At 38.6% G+C, this 22,439-nt stretch overlaps 1 protein-coding gene across 1 annotated transcript in view; it reads left to right on the top strand.

Annotated features, from left to right (window-relative positions):
- The first annotated feature begins 9,998 nt into the window (after positions 1 to 9,998).
- The window catches only part of LOC139721685 (sodium/potassium/calcium exchanger 2-like), a 107,926-nt gene continuing 95,485 nt past the window's right edge, over positions 9,999 to 22,439 (top strand). The window contains exon 1 of the mRNA XM_071633015.1: positions 9,999 to 10,859. Within this exon, the coding sequence (XP_071489116.1) occupies positions 9,999 to 10,859 (861 nt within the window). The remainder of the gene's footprint in view (positions 10,860 to 22,439) is intronic.

Here is a 22,439-nt window from a genome sequence, read left to right as displayed (position 1 = left end):
AAGTAACACAAATAAAGTATAAGGTCATGATGAGACTAACTGTGAGAAATCTGGATACCATTTATTCTCTGTCTCATTCCAGTTGAAAAATCAGACTATTTCTTTTTTGACGTCCAAGAATATTGGAAGAGTTTGATCGCGAAATGGCGTAAGTGCCATATTCAATCACCTTATGAATGCCATATTTAAACACCTTTTGAAGTCATCAGATAGAGCAAAATTAATCCTTTCCGGTAATACCTCACATGACACATAACAACAAAATAATTCTTGAAGTTATGATTAGAAATATTTGTCACTTATTAGCTCACCTGAGCCAAAGGCTCAAGTGAGCTATTGCGATCGCCCTTCGTCCGGCGTCCGTCGTGCGTCGTGCGTCGTCCGTCGTCCGTCGTCCGTCGTCCGTCGTGCGTCGTCCGTCGTGCGTCGTGCGTAAACTTTTTACATTTTCATCTTCTTCTTGAAAACCCCATGACCGATTTTCATCAAACTTGGCAGGTAGCATCCCTAGGGGGTTAGGAACTCAATTTGTTAAAATGGGCACCATGCCCCACCCAGGGGGCCCCCAGGGGGGCCCAAACCCCCCAAAATTAAGGAATCTGTAAAAATCTTCTTCTCTAGAACCAGAAGTGATAGAGCGAAGTTAATACTATGAGTTAGTACATTGATGACTGTAGTTTCAAGTTTGTTCATGGCAGAATCAGGGGTGCCCCCCTTGGGACCCAGGGGAGGGGGGTGGGGAAGGGTTCTAATGGGGCCTAAATTGTACATTTTCATCTTCTTCTTGAGAACTCCATGACCCATTTTCACCAAACTTGGCAGGTAGCATCCCTAGGGGGTTAGGAACTCCATTTGTTAAAATGGGCACCATGACCCACCCAGGGGGCCCCCAGGGGGCCCAAACCCCCCAAAATTAAGGAATCCGCAAAAACCTTCTTCTCTAGAACCAGAAGTGATAGAGCTAGGTTAATACTATGAGTTAGCACATTGATGACTGTAGTTTCAAGTTTGTTCATGGCAGAATCAGGGGTGCCCCCCTTGGGACCCAGGGGGGGGGGGGGGGGTGAGGAGGGGTCCTAATGGGGCCTAAATTGTACATTTTTATCTTCTTCTTGAGAACCCCATGACCCATTTTCACCAAACTTGGCAGGTAGCATTCCTAGGGGGTTAGGATCTCAATTTGTTAAAATGGGCACCATGCCCCGCCCAGGGGGCCCCCAGGGGGCCCAAACCCCCCAAATGAAGGAATCTTTAAAAATCTTCTCTAGAATCAGAAGTTATAGAGCTGAGATAATACTATGAGTGAGTACAGTAATGACTGTAGTTTCAAGTTTGTTCATAGGAGATCCAGGGGTGCCCCTCTTGGGGGTAGGGGGAGGGGGGTGGTTGGAAGGGTCCAAATGGGGGCCTGAATTGTACATTTTCATCTTCTTCCTGAAAACCTCATGATGGATTTTTGTCAAACTTGGCAGGTAGCATCCCTAGGTGGTCAGGATCTCAATTTATCAAACTGGGCACCATGCCCCACCCAGAGGGCCCCAGGGGGCCCCAATTCCCCCAAATTAAGGAATCTTGAAAAAATTGGGCCCTTATTGTACATTTTCATCTTCCACTTGAGAATGCCTCGTCAAATTTTGGTAGAGCTGTGAATAATTTAGATTAGTGACTGCGTGAAAGGTGAACTTGCGATACTCAGGTGAGCGCTAGACCCGCGGGTCTCTTGTTTTCTTATTTGTGACAGTGCACCTCAAAACGAACAAAAAGTCGCACACACTGATTTTGCGTGAGGACTGAAAATAAGTGAAATGGGTCAACCTAGCCGATCTTGACTTTTTAATATATTCTGAAAGAGCAAGTCTTTTTTTACCTTATGCTAAAATTTTGGATCATAAAACGGGCGGGAAAGTGTGTTTTTTAGCAGTTTATCTCCAACATTTTCGGTAGAATAGTGTCATTAGGTGTCTTTAGAATCCCTTTTTTCATTTCTGAAAAACCTTGTACACACTCTTAACTTTCAACTCTAATAACTTTTGAAAGGATAAGGCTACTGCCTTGAAAGTTGACGTTAATTAAGGACAGAATGTGTTAATGAGGCATGCTCAATTTCAATTTAATCTGACAATCCCTTCATTGTTGTTACTCAGGTAGTTTACTTCCTGTTTTTTGTCCCATTCATCGCACAGCCAGCTCAGCTTGGTAAAGATTAAGCGCTTGAATGCACACTGTACTTCAGAGCCTCTTTTCTCAGTTTACACTTTTCCAGAGTGTGCGCTTTCTTTCCAGTATTTAGATAGGTTAGGAGAGTCCATTTGAATTGAGTTATACATCATTTTAAAGCTTAGAGTCTGCTCTTTCAGAATCTGCCCTTATTAAAAAATCCATGTCTGGCGACTTTTTGTTTGTTTTGAGGTGCAGGGTCACATTTTATTCAGTTTTTTTTGGTAGGAGCTCTAATCGCAAATATGTCAAATCAGCAAGAATTGAATTGAATTGTTTTACGATCAAACTCTTTATTTCTTGATGTCATCATTTGGAGACCAAATTCATCTTTGCTGTTCAGAGACACACGCCCTCAACACGTGAGTTCTTGACTTTTCAATGCCTGTCTCGCTTGTGAATTCAGTGCCACCTGTATGAATCAGAGTGCAAATTAATTCCATGAAAGTGACCTTTAGTTCTCTGAAGAAAAAGGGGTAAGGGAATGGGTTGGGGAAGGGAGGGGAGTGGGGGGGGGGGGGGAGGGAGGGGGTAGGGATAGGGGTGGGCAGGGAGATGGAGAGAAGAAGAAAGGAGAATCAAAGCAAATGGCTTCAAAGTTTATCATCCTTTTTGTTTAGCAATCTGAAGGACATCAACTGCGGCCCGCCTCCGCCTCCGTGGCTGTGGCTGTAGACATGACACCAACACCGCCACCGTCTGATTCTCAAATGACCATATACAATAAAAGTATCTTGCAAACAGTATACATCCATTACCAGCACGTGGACATGCACACTTCCTATCTAAATGTGTCTCTCAAGGTTATTTAGTGAAAGCATTTTAGAGTCATTCACCCATAATGGACCTTGGTGACTGAAATGCTGTCTCATCTGTGTGTGTTTGATTTTCCCAACGGCAGTGTTGTCTTCAGGTGCTTGCATTGTATAGTTCGAGGACTTTAAGGTTATGTCTGACATTATCTCCAGTTTGGGGTTCTTTTTTTTTAATGAAAGCATTGGGGATGATGTGTTACTTGGAATAAGATGTATTAATAGGCTATATAATGTAATTTCTTTCTTTTTACAGCCATTTCATGTTTTGTTTTCTTTTGATTTTTTTTTAAAAATGTGCTGAGAGAATTTGGTCCTGTTCATATCAAATTGTAGCCGTAAGGGGATGCAGCCACCTTGGGCAAAAGATATGTTGCGTAATGCCTTTCAAATCATATCCATAAAATGTAAGATTAGGCATCTAGATTTATTTGCAGGCAACCGCATGTACACATATTGGATGTGCATATTGTATGTATTGTATGAATCCACGTGTACATACCTGCATGATTATAGATAGATAGATACGTAGTTATGCAATATATTGCTATTAATTTATATATTTTACGTACAGAATGTGTCTATCCATTTGTTATAATTGATTAGATTTCAGCTTAATGTTCTTTGTACATACATCATGAAGGTCAGGCAGTTTTCCCTGCATGAGAATGATGAAAAATCAAAGAAATCTTTTGAAATTTTACTCACAGCCATTACATGATGAAGACGATGGTAAATGTGAATGAACAACCATAGGTTAAAACAATTGAGACACTGCATGTTGTCAACGGTGTGGAAAAAACAAAACTCCTGACAAATTTTGATATTAAAATCAAAATCATTTCCTGTTACCAAAGCCGCTGCAAATAGAATACAACTCTTAGGCATTGTGATAACCTCCCAGAGTAAACTTTATAACCTCCAGTGTGAATTAATGCAGGCTGGCTACTCAAATACTATGCATAAAACTGAAATACTAATTTCTAATTTGAAACTTACTGCTAAGCAATTATTAAACACAACCTATCACTGGATGCATATGGCAAAAGCAAAACTTATAAACCGTCCTTTGTATGTATCAATGGTCTTAGATACAAACAAAACCTTTCAAACTAAACAAAGCAAAACAAAGATGAAGGACCATGCCACTTGGAAGGGACCTTGAACCTTGCAAGTGTTTTTATCCCACTTCCAGCACTGACTTAAAGGGTAATCACATCATGGATATGTGCAACACATAGTTTGTACAGTGTATGTTCGTATACGTACATGCACAAATCTTGAAAGTGTTACAAGATCCTTTCACTGAAAAAAAAAAAAGAACAGGAAACTTGAAACTCCATGGAAACATGTCGGCTTAAATCATATAGAAGTTCAGCTATTTATATTGCCATTTTCCGTACATGGCAAACAGGGTTGAAAGTTGGTTTAAAAGGCTCCCTTTTTTCTTATTATTATTGCATTAGTCACTTCGACTCGAAACTCCAAACTCAACATCACCATCACATACATACAAATCTGAACTCTCGGGCAAACAATGTACAATGTAAAAACAGTATTACAATCAATATTTGGGGAATATGCAGATTGGTAGCAAACCCTTGTCAGCAAAATGTCTATAGGCCCACTAGCTTGGACTGTGTGCAGATACTACCTTTGTAGTTCTGTATCTCCCGCATTTGGCTGTATAATTCTGTTATGTCATGGTGAGTTGCTATTTGTTATATTGCCATCATTTAGCTCTTGGGGGAAATGAAAGGAAATGAGAAGAAATGACTGGTAAAGAAGGCTAATATTTGGATAGTAAGCTGGCAACACAGTATAGACACTAGAATAGCTTTTGTTTATTAGTAACAAGTGAAGATGAAACTAGCCCACCCATGGAAATGTGGTCAGCAATACAAAATGTTTAGGCAGTTCTACTTATCATCAGAATGACCTGCTGCATTGCAGAATTGCATTGTCCAATAGGTTGCTTTTGGTTTCCATAATAGATCAATTTCATCAATTTCATTGTTAGTCGTTGTTATTACTGAATACAAAAAGAACAGGCGATTACATGGCATTGACAGTGTGCCAATGCCATGAACATACACTATAGCTTGAACACAGAATGGTTATTTTTGGTAGACGTGTGGACATGATCCATAAGATCCGAATGAGCTGCTGTCTGAAAGTCACATTACAACATTAAATCTTTCAAAACACCATGGTAATGATATGAAGAGATACCACCAACTACCATGCTTCCATGAAGAGTCTTAATAACGCAGGACAAGATTGTTTTGTTTGTTTTCATTTTCTTTCTGGCAAGATGGCTCAATAGCCCATATTCAGCTGCACTAGCTGGTCTTCCATGGGGTCCAGTTGTGATATAACTTTAGGCAGACCACTGCACCAGGTTATGCACTCTGTTCTTTACAAAGAATATTATGAAGAGGGATCTTCTACACGCATGGGTTGTGACTCTCCCACACATGGACCTCCATTTTATGTCCTATCCGAGGGACAGTGTTTGTGCCTCTACTAAAGGGGACAGCATGATAACACGCAACATTGCTCACTTGAGACTCACTTAGGTTTGAACCCACACCCTAACCGGAGCCATTTGATTAAAAGGCAGATACGCTACCATCTGAACCACCACAGCGGGTGGAGGTTGTACAATTCTTCGGTCTGTTTTCTACACCATCTTCTTTCCCCATCATATTATGTAATCATATATGGAGTCTTACGCACAATCCACGTGAGCTGTCACAGCCCACTTTCTGTGAAAGTAGAATTTTTCTATCATGCGCCTCCCTGAGTTTTTCCATACAGCTGCCTGATGGGGTGACTTTTGTGTGCTTCGTGATTACATGCGCCCACTGCTAACAAGTCACAAGAAATGATACAAATAAAAGTTAAAGCTTATAAGCTTGCTTTTTTAAGCATTAAAGCACATCTTATGGGGTGGATATCTTAATCTATATTGCATCAGTAGTGCAACAATCACCTGTTGAATTCACCATCATGTCCATCAGGGATAATAAAAAGATACCTTTGCAGGATTTAGGCAAAAGTATTGAATGGAGATGAATGAAGTGAGAGTAATTTCCTATAATATGAGCATCATTTGTTGTTATCTTGTGGTTGCCTTGTGGGCTGAAATCTGATAACTTCTAGATCTGATACGTAACCTTATGTCAGGTTCTAGTGAAATTATGAAGGAAATTCATAGGAGAATCATGTGGAAAATTATGATAGACATTTATATGGTATGCTGAAGAGAGCTATGGATTTTTGGATAAACTTCATCTTTGGAAAATGGTTTCTGTTTCTCGCTCTGTTTTTGCAATTAGATCTCAATGTCAAATCGCACTCTAGCTTTAAAAATGGCTTTTTGTAGAGTATTGAGATCCTCCGTCATATATCTGCAATATTTAGGGTTTGTTGTTGTTGTTGTTGTTGTTGTTGTTGTGTGTATGTGATACAGTTTTGTATATTTTCAGTGTTAATTTGTTGCCAACATCCCTAGTCAGGGCGTACAGGTGTGTATGCTGACAAACAGAGAGAGGAAGTTGGTATATTGATGGCTTGTTTGAAAACGGTGCATCGGCTCTGCTCTACTTTTTAAATGAAGGGAAATGTAGGATTGAACACTTATGGATGGTTGTAGCATGCAGTAGCAGGTGATACAGAGTGAATAAAGCCAAGCGATGTGACAGAAGTTTAGTAAGATGGTGTATATAATTAAACATATAAATGATGACTGCCCTCCATCAAGGGAGACAATTCCTTTTCTCGTCCCCCTAAAAAGGCAGGCAGCAGTCTTTGAATAATTCAAGATGTGACATGTGCCCTCTATCTATTACCACAGAGTGCTTTGACAGTTTTATTCATAGGACAGTGGTCCACGCCACTTGTGCAGCAAGTACGTGACCGGCCCACAGGCCTCAACTTGTTCATTTGCGCAACAAAAGTTTATTTGTTATTTTTGATGCTCCGGACCACAAAATCCACCTGCAGTGAAGTCAAGGTGTGGACAGATGCAGTCACGTGTGATTACATGAGCTGTGTGGCAAACTGAAACTCATTATGTTTTGTGTCAAATTTTCAAATTTAAATGCAAGTGTTTGTGTTCGCTGGTCAGTTGAAAGCATTGTGCGAAATTTCTTTTATAGGGGAGCAGTCGCGAATTGCAAATCAATATGATAACAATGCCTGACCATTAATGGCCTACAGGGTGTTGATTCATTTAGACTTTTGTCATTCATCTACTGACTTTGGGGGTATCACTTGCCATATGAAAAAAAGACTGTTCCAAGGCGTCAAAAGCTGCTCCTACATGGCAAAGTAGTCGTAGCCATGACAACTCCACAAACATCCTCTGCAGTGACAACTCGGCGATTGATCGTTGTCAATATGCGACATGTTTCGTCTTCTCCAGTGGATGACGCAGAAAGGACACATAGATGCTTGCGATCCAGAAACAATGAAAACTGTTTTCCAATGTCTTTCATGTAGCTTAATGGCGTTCCTCAGCCAAATGTGTCAATGACAACACCCACTCAGAGTCATAAATACCTATGTCTGCGGCTATAGAATGCCTACAAAGCACAAAAAGCTCGTACCGACATGCCAGAGACGTCACCTTTTAAATAATCAATGTGTCAATCCGTCACTGTTGAAAGCCAGATGGTGGCAGGAACAGGAGTATTTGATATGCCAGGAAGAAGGCCTCTATCAAGAACTGTTGTCTTTCTAGTAATAACACAGATGTTAAGGCCAAGAAAATGCGCAAATGGATGGTCTGTCATAAATGAAAACATTCTCTGTTTGTTCAAAAATATATTTAGATATAGTTAGATAACAGAATTACTTCCAGACCACGAAGGTTAATGGTTGATTGATTGATTGATTGATTGATTGCAATTGATTGTATTACCCAATGGAGAATCTCTGGGAAGGTTTTTTGTTTTTTGTTTTTTTTTTGGCTGAAAGGTCAAAGGTCAAAAGGTCAGAGATCAAGTGAAAATGCACAATTTCACGTCTTCCTCTATATCTCAGAAGTTGATTGCTCAAGATATCGTCTGGAAACTTATGTACATATTTATGCATGTCATGCCTGACAGTGATTCCCTTTTCCCTTGGGAATTTTAGGGTTATGGGGTCAAAGGTCAGGTCAAAATGCTTAGATTTTACTATTGATACTAAAATTACACTTTTTCTCCATGCTTTGGAAATTATGCAATGCATAAACTTGTGAAATGGTCAAAGGTCCAGTAAAAATCCACAAATCCTGGAATACCTCCTCTCTTAGACAATATAACCATTAATCCAATAACACCCAGTTCAACGAAAGTGAACGCTCAACACATTTGTGAAAGTTGACATGTCATTTTAATATTTTGTCAGTTATGTGAAACTGTCATCACATAATGTCAAGACGTACCATAGACCTATTAGGAGAAGCATGCATTGTAGCGGAGGCATACCAGTTGCCATAGGGACAATTCTATTTTCTTTACATATCTGTACATATTCAACACATTTTCTATATATCCAGAAAATGTCCTTTGCTGCCAAGATAACGACACTAGATATATATCATATCTCAAGCTTTGTTTCTGCTACTCATTGGCTGTTACTGTTAATTGTAGTGGGTACAAAGCAATTCAAAACATGATCAATGCTGATATGCCACTTCAAGCTTGTTTATATCATCCCATTATGTTCTTTACAAGCAACAAAGAGAGCAAAAAGGCCAGTTGCTATGTAATCAGAACACTCAGGAGTACGTCTGTCATCATGCAGTAAATGCATTTAGGTGATGACTTCGCCTTTTCTCATCAGAGTATAGCCTAATGATCAACATATACCCTGTCTGAAAATGAGAGGGAGAAAAAATTAGGAGGCAAACAAGTGGATAAACAAATAACTGCCCAGACGAGGAATAAAACTGATGTTATTACTCTCGTCGCAGTAGTATTTATAATATTAAGGAATTCTTTGTCCTCTTGGCTAATCCTTAAAAACATGTATTTGTGTCAGTATACTTTGTTCTACCTTTGATCAGGGAGGTGTCTTACCTCCCTGCTTTGATATACATACATGACTTACATCATAGATGTTGTACGCACACTGGTAGTAGTGGCAATGCATTTACTTCTATAACCCTTACTTCAGGATCTTGTCTTTCATAGTGAAGTACCAGCAGAAAGAGGTTTAGTGTCCTAGCGGTACTTCCACCAACTATTTTAAACCTGCAGTATAATTTTCCATATGCTTTGCGGTTATTCTGTATTTATTACTTATGTCATTAGGATCTTTGTAATATTATAAGTAGTAGCATGAAGTGATATCTTTGATTCAATTGTTGATTTTCTTTTTTGTTTCTTTTCTCTATCTCTTTCTCTTGTTCATAGGTGTGCAAATTTTGCACAGTGCCTGATAAGCTGAAACATCTGTCCAGAGTGTAACTGTGAGGGCAGCAGACAATTTTGTGCAGCGGCACCCAGACTGATCTTGCTTCCCTCATTAGCGAGTGGAGAGAGGTAGGCAGGCAGATGCATCCTGTTGCCAGCAGCTAGCTTCGCCATAATGACAATGACAGCCGCAAGGCTGCACGCAGATCCTATCAGCTTCCAGTTTGACAATGGTGTGGTGTCAGCGTAGAAACAAGAATGATTAGCTCACGTCTCTTCCTATCACCCGAGTCCGGCAAACACATTGCCGGAGAATGATCGCTGCTCGTCTAAGTGTGTTGTTAATAGAGGAAAGTTACTCATTTGAAGGAAAAGTAATTGACATTTTTGCTTTGTGAGGAATGAGACCATGGATGGCAAGAACGGAAGACTAATGTGGATAGGTTAGTGAGTGTCTCGCGCCGACTTGTGTTTCAGTCGAGGAGTTTTTCAGTGCGGTGATGGTCAGCGTATCTGTTTCCCTCTCCGGTGCTGTGTGATATAGCCTGCAATTGTAGCAGCCATGAAGCCCGTCAGCAGGTACATGAGTCGAAGGACCCGCTGGGCCCGAATCCTGGGCCTCTGCTCAGTTATTGTGATTGGATGCGTATACATGAGCCCGACATTTTCGGGTCTGGAACAGATATTCAGGAACTCGCACCCGGCCAGCGAAATCCCGCGACTAAAGCCGGATAATGTCCCCTGTGGATCTAGTCGGCGACACGTGGCCGGAGAAAGACACCTGTTACAAGTCAGTTCGACCACCGATGAAGCGGTGAAGACAACAGTGAACTCATTGGGGAAGGAGAGCAATGATAGTGGCGGAATCTATCCACGGGATTTATTCACCCTGGAACAAAAAAAGCAGGGAGCCTGCGTACTGCACATCTTTGGAATGATTTATATGTTTGTGGCACTAGCCATCGTCTGCGACGAGTTCTTTGTGCCTGCTCTGGGGATCATCACGGACAAGCTGAACTTGTCGGACGATGTGGCCGGGGCGACGTTCATGGCGGCCGGCGGAAGCGCCCCAGAACTCTTCACCAGCCTGATTGGCGTGTTCCTGGCGCGGAGCGATGTCGGCATCGGAACAATCGTCGGGTCGGCGGTGTTCAACATTCTGTTTGTGATTGGAATGTGTGCGACGTTCAGTCGCGGAGTGCTTTCATTAACCTGGTGGCCTCTGTTTCGAGACTGCCTCTTCTATTCCACCAGTCTAGCCCTTCTGCTGATATTCTTCAATGACACTGTAATTCACTGGTATGAGTCCCTGTGCCTACTTTCAATATACTTTTTCTACGTCCTCTTCATGAAGTTCAATGTGCAGGTGGAGCGCTGGGTCAAGTCGCATCTCCTGAAGAAAAAAGTTAGTGCAATGAAACAGGTGAGGCTTTATCACGCTCTTCCTCTCACCTCACCATCCCCCCTTCTTCTTCTTCTTCAGTCCTACCACCATCTTTAAATGAAGCCATTTTCTACCACAGTGCTCCCCTCCTCCCCCTTCAACCCTTGCTTGATCTTTCTTTCATATTTTTAAATGATGGTACATGCAAAGCTATTAGAAATGAGCGAGTTTGCTGTGACTTCAATAAGGGAGCTACAGCTTCCTAGTTGAAGAAACAGGTGTGCAGAAAGTAGGATTTCATGGTTTGTCAATCATTATAGAACTAGATGAAGATGTGACTTGTATTAAAAGGAAACTGTAAAACCTGAAATTCTTGCATGCCCTTAACTTTCACAAACTTAAAGAAGAGCCAAGGCATAGTTTTATCAAGTAAGAAATTGCCCATTTTAATATCTGTGTACACTGAAGAAAATATCACTGCATTTTTTTTTTGTCGACATCATAATTCAAAAGCTTTGTACTGTTTAAAGAAAAAGGATTGCAGTTCCCATATTATGTAATCTCACTGCATGAACTTTGAGAATTTCATGTAGTGATGAGTTAGGATGTATTGCATTGTTTAAAATAATTGTCTCTCTCTCAAAGCACAATTTCATATGCGTGCAATGACATACACTATTGAAGTTGGCTGTAATAAGTATAGTCAAACAGTTTAGCAGCAGTTTCAAGAAAATCGGTAAAATCAAAAAAGTTTGCATGTTTCCAAAACTAGCACAAATATTAGCTTCTAATAAGCAGATTGCAATCACAATAAAAATATAAATATAATATGTTTCATTAGAATTATGTGAAATAAACAAAAATGTGATTTCAGAAAATAGTGACATTGGCCACAACCATAATTATGTTGGATTTACCATCAAAGTAAAGTGAATTAAAAAAACCCACCCATGATTATGTTGGATTTACCATCAAAGTAAAGTGAATTAAAAAAAAAACCCAAGATAGATTGGAAAAAGTTTTATTAAGAGTAAAAGTAAATTGGGAGAATTTCATATGTTTTAACAAAACAGTGGTATTTGCACACAGTACATTGTCTTAAATAATCATTTTGAAAAACTTGAGAAAGAAATAGATGATGAAATAAAGCTGTTATAACCACTTAATTTCTCCATGAAAGTGAGAATGGAATGTCAATATTGAATGGTATTGACCACAAACATGAGTTTATTGCATGTATCCAAACTTGAGGGAGTGTTGTGATGTACATGCAGTGATGTCATCGTCTGGCCTAACTTGCCTTATAGTGGTATAAACCGTCATCACTGTTTTGTGAAAAACACATGAAACTTGAGAATTTGACAAATTTGACAAACTATGTGTTCAATTCTCTTGAAACTTCTGCCAATTACTTTTTTGTTGTTGTTGTTGTTAATTTACTTTTTTGGGTTGGCCTACTTGGACACATTATCTATAGTACTGCATTCTAACAGACTTGTTTTCTCTGGAGATTTGTTTGCAGGGTTTGCCAATGGTAGTGCTTCAAATTATGTGGCTATGAAATCTTGGCATAAGAACATTGTTGTATGGTAATACAATGTATCACATTATGGTCAAAGCTCTAACAGTCTTGTGTTTTTGTGTTTTGAGTAGTTTTGAGGGGAGATTTCATTTTGAAAAAAAAAAAAGCTGGCAAGGATGAGGTTTTTCATATATCTTCAACACATGTTTTATTACAAACAAAATGAACAGAAAAAGATGAAACAAGAATATTTGTTTGAAGAGTCCAGACATTTCAATGTTTGTCTACCCTTATCATCTCTATTTTCTTGTGTATTTTTGATGGAGATAGCCTTTTTCATGACATTTCTAATGACAAGGAGAGATTAATTTGCCTAAATGACAAGAATTGACTCAATTCTAGCTCATCAGGAAAGTGTTTTGTTTCGTATTTTAATGAAAATTCAAGAAACTGATTTTAAAACTGAAATGAAATCATGCGTGACGTATGAAAAATATTTATTCAACAAATGAAGGAATTAACACATCACCATTATTACTTGATGTACAATTTGTACTACATTATACTAAAGTATAGTGAAGTCTTGTCTTCAGAAATCTGCAAGAATGCCCAAATACCTTTATTAGCCTATGACTAGTATTAGTGCTTTAAGTTCCGCTTTGTGGAAACACAGTATATACTCCCTATCTCTAGAGTGATTTGCAGATGCTGATCAGGCATGGAAGGCTGTGATTTGTGTGATGTATTGGTAACAGAGGCAGTATCATTGGCATGCATGGAGAAGATTTTGTTGCCCTCGGCAACGCGGGGGTCGCTGCAAAAACTTATGCATGCATCTGATGAGGCTACGGTTCCACTATTTGCAGCCAACTGCAAGGTAAAATGCTGACTGCCCAAACATATCTGAAGCATAGCGTACAATATATATGTATAGGAAGCATGCTTCAAATTCAGTCTGACCTACATTTGTTGTGATATCACATTGAGTGCGTTTACAGTCTGTATTTACATATTCCTATCTGATGATCCAAAATATCCATCATACCTCACGTGATAGCATAGGAGTCAGGATATGTTATGGACTTTTTGTTTCCTGTGGCATTGCTGGATTCTAGTAATCCATCATCTGAGGAATCTACCCCAGTTTGATAGCGAGAATTCTATCCAGACGGCATACAAGGATGAGACTTTGAGTTGAAGGAGAAAATTAACATAACAAGGCTATCCAAGCAGTTGCTGTTTTCCACCTTCATAAATTCTGTATTTTAATCATGAGCCTGAACTGAATATTTGACTGGCTATACAGAAACAAAACAATAATATTTTTGGGCCTCTAGCTATCATCTCTTCTTTCCTTTTTTGAGGAAGATTGGTGAGTTGGCGAGAGTGTGCATATCAATCTTGAATTGTGTAGGCACATCTGTACATGTTGTGTTCCTGTAATTACAACTCCAGTCACTGTGTTGTGTGTTTTGTCTCTTGTATGCTAATCTTTGCCGTTTGAGGTAATGTGAGGACTTGGCCTACACAATCAAACCTGCCCAAACATACACATACCTGCAACAGGATATAAACATTTGGCACACTGCCACACATTTTTAATCTATTTTTGTTTATTCATCTATTATTTTTCTAGAGAAGTGAGTGGCAAAAGATGCTGGCAAGTATATTCTTGAATGTGATGATCTAGGCCACAAACTTACGGGTTGACATAGAATATTAATCAGAGTGTGATGTCTCTAAGAGATTGGTCTCACAGAGTGATTCCACTGTTAAAGAGTATTTCTACCATATGACAAGACATTATTGGCCTGTACAAGAAACTAAAAGCTGGGAAAAATCAAGAATTTGATATGAAAAAAATTTCATTGTGATATATTTGTTGCAACTTTTTATGGCAACATCATGTTGTGTGTTTTCAGAGAACAGTCTAACTGCCATGCAAAGAATTTGACAACAGAAAGCAAAGCAAAAAAAAAAAAAAAAAAAAAAAATCAATTTGTACGTGTATGTGTGTTTTATGGCAGTATGGCCAGAAAACAAGTCTATATGTGATTCTCCATGGTAACCAAGATCATTACAGACTGATCAACAAGCAAAAAAAAAAAAAAAAAAAAAAAAAAGAGAGAGAAAACTCCTCCTGAACTTACTAAATTATATACCACTGCCATCTAAAGGACTGACGTACCACAAACCAACCATGGTATAATTGGATGGCTGCATAGCAACACTAATGGAAGTACATGGACACTGTGTACAGTACTAAAAGCGTACGATGATCCGATGTGTAGTGCAAAGACAAAGGGAAGTCGGCCGGCTGATAGAGTGTGACTCTAGTGTCACCGTCAGTATGTCACAGAGATGTACACCTTGAACCATTTGTGTTCATCGTTGTGAACCGTTGCAGTAATCTAGCTGACGTCGCTACAGTTGAAACAGGAAGCAATACACTTGGTGCGGTTGAGTTGTAATACGGAAATTGTCCTTGAGGATTGCACAGGAATTTACTAGTGTACAATGTTGTGTAGGCAATGCTTGTTTTCAACAGCGATCTGAACTTTCTTGTCTTGTTGTGCCTCTCAAATTCTGATGAATTTGTTGCATTATATATATGGACATATATGTTCATATGTGTACATTAACGTGTATACATATATGCAATTCAATACACATTTTATTTCCAATATCACATGAATTCTTTCAAAAACAATAATTAGATGAGGTAAATATAGTACACAATACATGAAAATACAATTAAAAGTGGATTAATATGTGTAAAAGGAATTCATATAGTGTCAGTGAAATTAAGTTAAATCATTCCATGCATATTTCTGAACAATCTAAATGTCTAGCCATTACATTGAGAACACTTTGAATGAAATACTGGGATTTGTCTGAGTACATCCGGTATACATATGTATATTTTTTTTTCTTCAAGTTTTGGTGCCTCCATCACTGGATGAGGATACATCATTTTTGACATCACTTTATCATGGACAACAATATAAAGAAAATGTACGGAGAATTGAAAATGCTTGCACTATTCTAGCATAATAAAAGAGCACTTGAGTTCCCTTTTTTTTTCAGAAAGCAAGGGAAATGCCAATGCCCATATCATGTCAGTAACACGTCAAGGGAATGTGTACTTTTCATTGAAAAAAAATACATTTTGTAATTTCTGTTTTATCACAGTGAAGAAATCCGTTAATGATTACAATGATGTGTAAATGCAAAGTATGATGTATATGGTAAAGATATAAATAATGATGACAATGATAATATTCATTATCATTATCACTATCATCAAAATAGAGCTAACAATGATACCTGGTACCTTATACAATGACAGTAATGAAATAATTCTATAGGATTATGATTTAGGCAATAATACATGTAGTTGTAATAAGAATAATAGTTTATTCCAAGACTAAAAAAAAAAAAGAAGACAACTAATAGCTTATTCTGGTAAGATATTTCATAAACTTTGGAAATATCACTTGTGATATCACTCACTATAAAGGGAGTAGCTAGAGTAAAAGGACTGAATAACCTGCTATGCATTTTTTTCCCCCAAATCACTTACTTTGTCTCTATTGGCACTGGTATTTTCACAACTTCTGTCATTTCCTGGTGCTCCCCATTTTTTGTTTTGAAATTCATCAGCTCTTTCCTGCTTAGCTGAGGAATGACGCTGTTTGAAAATATGATTTCATTATATATGTGAGGCCTCAAGCCATAATAGTTATTGGCTGATTGGTAGCCATAATTTAATTTTGCGTATTTCATTTGAGACGGAAAAAAAAAGAAAAAGAAAAATTAACAGAGGTATATCAATTGTTTGACAATACTGAATGTTTGTGAGGACAGTTTAATGAAATAAACGCCATGCCATCAGAAATCAGACCTAAGCTATCAAACATTGCATTGCAAGAATTTACCTTCTTTTTCTTACCTCTTTTTAATGCTTACGTTATGAATGTTGGACGTTTTCCACGAACCAACACTTTTTTTATTTTTAAATGTCTGGTGCCCGCTGTTTATTGACTAGCTTTGTTCCACTGCAGCAATGTTTACTAACTTTTTTGCATTAGAATCCATGGCTTGATTATTTGCCGCAAATAATCAGTTCTAGAGATCTTACGTCGTATCAAGTCTGGATGTAATTTGTAGTCATTTGATATACAGTGAAAAGCAGGTCATAGCAGAAATGCACTGCCATATGGACAATATCTATGAATACATATAAACATGCTTACATACATACATACATACAGATAGATACACACACACTAATACATATTTTTCTTTCCTTATTTTTCTTTTCATTTATCACATTGTTCATTCATTGTAGTAACTATTCAAGGTGTAGAGACCTGAGAATCATGTTAGGAATAAGCACATTATCGGAAATCACGCTGCTATTGGCCAAACAGGATCCTGCCCTCAGTACTGACAATTTGATAAAGCTTGAATTCCTGTGATTTACAATTGAGCGCAATGTCAATAGTGGGCTACTGTATCTCAAACAGCTAGGCCATATCCATGGGCTGTGGGCTGTGGAATTGCGCTGATGCCTGCCTGCACAAGTAGCTGGTTTCTAATATGGCGACCAATGCCTTGAGTGATGCATGCGGGTCTTGAGTCGCCAACAATATGGCTCTTCATCTGAACTCTTGCATAAAGCCACGATATTAAATCAAATCTATTTATTCAAACAAGCAATGGATCTCTCTTGAATATTTGCAAGTTCCTTTCTTATTTTCTCTTGTTGTTGCTGTTGTCTTCAAAACGTGGTGAGCAAAATATCACACACACGAGTGAAACACAATAGCGTTTCTCTCTTTGTCGATTTATAAAGTGACAGATTCTCATTTCTCGGCTTTCCTGTATAATGTTGAACAAGAATAGGTGGCAGAATTGCTGCAAATTACGTCATCGCACAGGGAGATTTGATCAATACTGCAGGATTTAGCCTTCTCAATGTACCGAACAGCGAACATGGTGACCATAAATCCTTGTCGACTTCAGCGGAAAATTTGGCTCGGTTATCCCGCTGCCCATGTCTGCATTTTGTACTGGTGATTGCTTCACGCACCATTGAGACAAAGAATACATAGCATAGATGCTCACTGCGCATCTGTCACCCTATAGGGACTGCATGCATGTTTGTTTGTTTGTTTGTTGTGTTGGTGTTTTTTTTGGGGGGGGTGAGGTTTAATTTGTGATTCAAAATCAGAAATGCTACCCATCTCTCATTGTATTCCTTCTTTTTTTTAACAAGAACTACTCACTTTTTGTTTTTTTCATTTACTCTTATTACACTTTCTCTGGACCAGTTGGGATATCAGTTGGGATTATCACAAAATTCGCAAAAATAAACTCCCAACAAAATATATAGCGTATGCAATAACTCATCCATAACTTTTTCATTCCTTCAATTCACTTTCAATTTGTTTTATTTCTGCACTTGTACAAATAAGTCATGTGATAAGCCAACTACAGCATTCTCATCAAAATATGAACAAGAGTACTTGTATGAATACAGAGAATGTAAAGGAATACATATCATTATGTGTAATGGTATACAGGAGCATACATTGTATTCTAAGGTACAGAGTGAGGAGATACTGTTAAGCACAATATTTTCGCAGTATGAAATTTTTGCGAAATGGAGCCGACGGCCTTTTGCGCGGCATGAAATTTTCGTGAGTTGCCTCTAACATTCAATGCATATACAACTGTAGTGTAGACAAGAACTTTCTTGTGCATTTTAATTTTGCGAACCTTGGCTCAAGAGAAATTTGCGAAATTGAAATGCATGCGAACATTCCTTGTTTTTCAGTAGTCATCAAAGCTAGAAGGTTGCTAGGACCTCTGGGCAATATGGCATCTTGTAGATCTTAAATGATAATGCATCACATCTAATGTAGAAAGCACAGCTCAGAAACAAAGCCACCTTCAATGTTCTACGGAATACAGCTCTGTCATTTTGACACTTGTGCTCTTGCAAAAAACAAAAACAAAAACAAAAAACAAAACAAAAACATGCACAACCCAGCATTTGAAACAGTAGGGAGGGAGCCAGTGGTAGCAGCTGTATCATGGCAAATAAGTGTGGTGGCAGGCACAGTGTGTTTCAATTAATTCTTTCAAGGAGGTTACCCATGGTGATCTGTGATACAAAACGCATTGTTGCTGGCATTTTATAACTGAATTATATCAAAGGCTAGGAGCAGCTTGGTGCAACACCTGTATATGTGTGCACAAATTGTGTGTGCGTTGTAGTTTTCCTGTTTTTAGTTGCTGGGGACCTTGATACAGAAACAGATGACCTGTAGTCCCATCTTGCACCTGCAACATATTGAATAGCCACAGGTGTATATTTGTGTGTGTAATGCGTACACCTGTGGGTTTGTGTGTTACCGTGTGTGCCTGTGTATGTGTGTATTTGTGTATGTGTGTGTGTGTTGTGTGTTGTGTGTTGTGTGTGAATTTTGTGTGTATTAGCGCTTCCATCATATTAAACCTGATGAAAAGTATATGGCAGCTAAGGGGATCAAATGGATGGCTGGTCAGCTGAAAAGCATGTCAGCCCTTGCTTAAAGGGGCATATCAGATTTCTGAGTTCCACATTTGGATTCGCTTCAAAGAGGGAATGACATCTAGCATATTGGGTTGTCACTTATCAGAACTAACATGTAAATAATGCTGGTGTTGTCTTTTTTTAATCATCTTAAGGAGAGAGATTTAGACTCTGCTAAAGTTATGTAAAGATTATGCTATTTTGACAGTGATAGCATTGAAGTAAAAAAAGAAAGAATATTATACACAAAGTCTCCCTTTTCTAGGAAAGCACAAATTTTGATTGATCTTATTTTCTTCTGGTAAAGGAAACTGGATAAATGGGCACAGAAAAAGTGTAAAATGTATACTTAGGGATTTCATTCTACTTTTGAAGAAATTTATTACAAAAATGGGAAAAAGTAAAACAACAACTCTTTGGTTGAGAGATCCTAAAAGCTTGAGAGATAGGAAAACAGTGTAATACGCTATTGATATCATGGATGTACGATGAACAGTTCAGGAGATATCTCAATAAACTTATCAAAGCCAACCAGTGCTTCTCAACCAGTGGACAGCAAGGCTCTTGCAGACAGGCTGCCATGTCTTCCCAAAATAGAAATAAAAAAGATTGTATTCTCTCTTCACATAACTGGCCTCAAAAAACCTTGTAGGAGCCAAAGTGGGCCATGGGTAAAAAAAAAAAAAAAAAAACGGTTGAGAAGCTCGGAAGTAAACTATGCAGCATCCTCATAAACAGGATATTAAGACTGACAGTTTTATTTGTTTGTGTGTGCGCATTTCTCAACTCTTCACAGGGCATTTTTCGTACTGTGCTCAATAATTCTTGGAATTGTAGGCAGTGTAGTGTTTCTGAGATTCTGATAATATAACAAATATATCATATTTATAATATATATGTGACCGTGCACCTCAAAACGAACATAAAGTCGCACACACTGATTTTGCGTGAGGACTGAAAATAAGTGAAATGGGTCAACCTAGCCGAACTTGACTTTTTCACATTTTCTGAAAGAGAGGGTCTTCTTTTACATTATGCTAAAATTTGGTATCATAAAACGGGCAGGAAAGTGTGTTTTTTAGCAATTTATCTCGAACATTTTTGGTAGAATAGTGTGATTAGGTGTGTCTTTAGAATCCCTTTTTCATTTCTGAAAAACCTTGTCCACACTCTTCACTTTCAACTCTAATAACTTTTGAAAGGATAGGGCTACGGCTTTGAAAGTTTGCAGTAATTATAGACAGAATGTGTTAATGAGGCATGCTTAATTTCAATTTAATCTGATAATCCCTTCATTGTTGTTAATCTGGTGGTTTACTGCCTGTTTTTTGTCCCATTCATCGCACAGCCAGCACGGTTTGGTAAAGATTAAGCGGTTGAATAGACACTACTTCAGAGCCTCTTTTCTCAGTTCACACTTTTCCTGAGTTTGTGCTTTCTTTCCAATATTTAGATAGGTTAGGAGAGTCCAGTTGATTTGAGTTATACATCATTTTAAAGCTTAAAGTCTGCTCTTTCAGAAAATTGTCTTAACTAAAAATTCATGTCTGGCGACTTTTTGTTTGTTTTGAGGTGCAGGGTCACATATATATGTGTGTGTGTGTGTGTGTGTGTGTGTGTGTGTGTGTGTGTGTGTGTGTATGTATTATCCTTTTTTTTTCATGAAGGAAACCTTATCAGAAGTGATACTGCAGTCAGGGGGAGGATGGGGTTTAGTATTTCCTCAATCAATGTACATTTGTATGCCTTTTGTGCTAGATGATGCGGTGAAGGACTTGTAAATCTCATCAACAAGTGTGCTAAACATGCAAAGTGTCGGGTCAGTGCATCATTCTAACCTTCAGTGTCCAGGCAGGGGAAAACACAAAAACCCAACGACGACAACTCGACAAGATTTCTTGCTGTCTCACTAAGATGTAAACCGCCTGCTTGGATTTGGTGGACTTAGACATGAGTTAGGATGTTTTACACTAGAGCCTCAAATGGCAGAAGTACTTGACAAGTAACATGAGCAGGGAGATGAATTAGAGAAAGAAATAGAGAGAGAGAGCAAGAGTAAGAGAGAATGAGAACGAGAGGAAGAGAAAGAAGGAAAGATAGAAAGAGGGATGGAGGGAATAGTGGTGAGACAAATAATACAAAATGAAAATACAATGTGCCTGTCTTGTATGTGTAAATATATATATATATATATATATATATATATCTATCAATACATATATATATATATATATATATATATATATATATATATATATATATATATATATATATATATATATATATATATATATATATATATATATATATATCTATCAATACATATATATATATATATATATATATATATATATATATATACACCCGCGTTTAGATGTTACGAAACTCCCCATTATGCAGGCAAACTGCCTACACACAGGGGCGGTGTTCGTCTACATCTTAAAATGGAAAGGAATGAAATTACGTGATGGATTTCAAATCATGATTGTAATACATTTTAGAACCGGCACAAGCGAAATGACTTATGTGGAGTGTGGCGAGAAGGGGGGGGGGAGGGAGGGGGGAGAGATGTTTGATGCCCGTGCTGCTAGGTAACCTAGATACAGGAGTGAGGTGGATAACAAGACACAAGGGCCAAGTAGGAGAGATTCCAACTGGAAGGGGGGGGGGGGGGAGGATGAGGAAGACAGTTTGCCCGGAGGAGGACAGAGACTCATAAATGCTGCGCTTTCGATTTTGCAAATGAGACGGGAGAAAGCGGCGCTCTCCTCTGACCAAGGAGGGACCTGATGAGGGAAAGAGATGGTGCTGGTAATATGAGCGCCTTTTATCGCAGTCTGAAAACAAAACAATCCCCCCGTGTCGCAGGGATTTTTTTTTTTTTTCTTTTACTGATGAGGTTGTGCGAGATAGCAAGACGCGTGGGTCAGCTTTCATTCACGTCCACGCACGGCCGGCATTTTCTTCATCTCGCATGTACGTATACCACAGCAACTGCGGTTTCGGAGCTTCTCTCTGCTGAATTTTCAATTCTTTTTGGACCTTCACACCTAAACCTGTTGTCTTTGTGTTAGCTAAATTGTGTGCGTGTTTGGTGCATTTTTTTTTTAAATAGTGTGTTTTTTTGTTCCGCATTTTTGTATTTTGTTACCAACTATAGGATAGCTATCTTGTTTAGGCAGTACTCCCTTTAATACCAAGTAATCGCAATGTATCTGGTTTGGCTCCCCCTATGCGTTGTGGAAAGTGGTCGTCCTTGGTGACGTAAAGTTCACATGTCCCTTTTGCAACCCCGAAAATTTGATTCCTTTCATGAGCTGGTATGTGGTAGAGAGGCAGGTAATTCAGACCTTTCCTCAGTGTGATAAAACTGGAAACTTCTGTATACTGTACGAGCTGAAATTTTCACGGTGGTTTTATTATCGCAAATTTCACGAATCGCCTTTGAACCACGAAAATAACAACGCGGGAATAGCTAAGTTCAGTTAGACCCTCGCAACTGCGAAATTAACAA

Source organism: Diadema antillarum, unplaced genomic scaffold (assembly GCF_040938485.1).
Source record: "Diadema antillarum isolate AM-2024a unplaced genomic scaffold, OU_Dant_1.0 scf00000147, whole genome shotgun sequence".
NCBI lineage: Eukaryota > Metazoa > Echinodermata > Echinoidea > Diadematoida > Diadematidae > Diadema > Diadema antillarum.
This window is presented reverse-complemented; position numbering and strand designations above follow the sequence as displayed.